Source organism: Theobroma cacao, chromosome 1, assembly GCF_053813885.1.
Source record: "Theobroma cacao isolate CCN51 chromosome 1, ASM5381388v1, whole genome shotgun sequence".
Classification (NCBI taxonomy): domain Eukaryota; kingdom Viridiplantae; phylum Streptophyta; class Magnoliopsida; order Malvales; family Malvaceae; genus Theobroma; species Theobroma cacao.
Window position 1 is genome coordinate 32654118 of NC_142639.1, and position 1291 is coordinate 32655408.

A 1291-nucleotide genomic window follows, 5' to 3' on the forward strand; every position below is an offset into this window, starting at 1 on the left:
TAGGATATAAGCTGGTTCATTACCGTCTTGATTCAATAAACAGAGTTACTTTTACTTTCCACCCACCAATTTTGGACTATCTGCTTAATATTTCTCGCGTCAAGTAGTTAGCGTAAGACCTAAGCAAGTCCCACAAAGTTGCAAGATAGAGAATACGAATCATACAACAAATGGTAACAGCAAAGATTCTAAGCTATCTATTGTATAAAGAGCCAATTTTAACACCCTTAGTTCCTACATTATTGCATTTGCATATCCCCTCTTATCTCTCACTCTCTCATTGTTCATGTCTTGCTTGAGCATAAGGCTCCCTCCAGCCAAGAAGGCATGGAAGAGCTTTACTTCCAAACTGCAAACCAGACTACATAAACTTCACAAATCCAAAGCTATCAAAAGACCCAAGAATAATCGGTTGCAAACAGCTGTTGCAAAAACTACTAGGCCTTCACTTTTCTTGGGACAACGCCTTCAGCGTAAGAAGCGTCGTGCCCTTCCTTTTGGGTACCAACGCTACTACGTCTCAAAAAATAAAGCTGCTGCGCCTGTTTACATAGATAAGCTCTTTAAAGATGCGCCTGTCACTGAACTTGTGGGCTTTATTCATCAACAATCATCAGGGAAGGGTGATGTTCAAAGGGAAAAGAATGTGAAGCTCGTTGATCAAGTTGCAGCTGCTGCAGAGGAGGGAACAAGCAAGGAAGGAGAAAAGCAGGGAGATGAAAAATCCAGTGTGGGAGATGATATTGCGAAATCGATAGGAATGGCGCCGCTTATGCTGCATGGAATAGATGCAAGAGCAGAGGAATTTATTGCTAGTTTCCGAGCAGAAATGGAGCGCCAGGAGATTATAGCACGTAATTTATAGCGCTTGTTAGCGCAACGTTTGGCCCTAGTTTTCTGTTCTTTTTATTAACTATTTTCCCTTTTTCGTTGCCTGTACTATTCAATTGATTGTGGAGGAATATGATTTCAATGGCGTTGAGAAAGTGGGAGGAAAGGGGAAGTTAAATGATGTAAATATAAATTGATTAGAGAATGTAGTGAGTTGGGATGAAGTCAATTTAAAGCTTGTGGGTTGGTTTACATTTTCAGCTTTTCCCTCATCAAAGCATGCATCATCTACCGTCTCCTGTATTATATATGTTTGAGAAGTAGACCGTCAAGTGTCAACAACCACCAAGGCTTAAGCTTAACAGCTCTTCTTTAAAAGAAAAGGTTTACCATATTCTTTGATTGTGGCTGGAGGCAAAACTGCAAGTCCATGTGCTTGTAGTCTGGTAGATGGATATAG

The 1291-nt window shown here is 40.6% G+C and overlaps 1 protein-coding gene across 1 annotated transcript; it reads left to right on the forward strand.

Annotated features, from left to right (window-relative positions):
• Nucleotides 1-227: 227 nt before the first annotated feature.
• Nucleotides 228-1083, forward strand: LOC18613143 (uncharacterized). The gene has a single exon (XM_007050239.3). It carries the CDS (start codon nucleotides 287-289, stop codon nucleotides 863-865), a length of 579 nt encoding a protein of 192 aa, XP_007050301.3. The 5' UTR covers nucleotides 228-286; the 3' UTR covers nucleotides 866-1083.
• The last annotated feature ends 208 nt before the right edge of the window (nucleotides 1084-1291 follow it).

Coding starts and splice junctions, on each gene's coding strand:
- LOC18613143 (XM_007050239.3), top strand. CDS start 287: ATGTCTTGCTTGAGCATAAGGCTCCCTCCAGCCAAGAAGGCATGGAAG.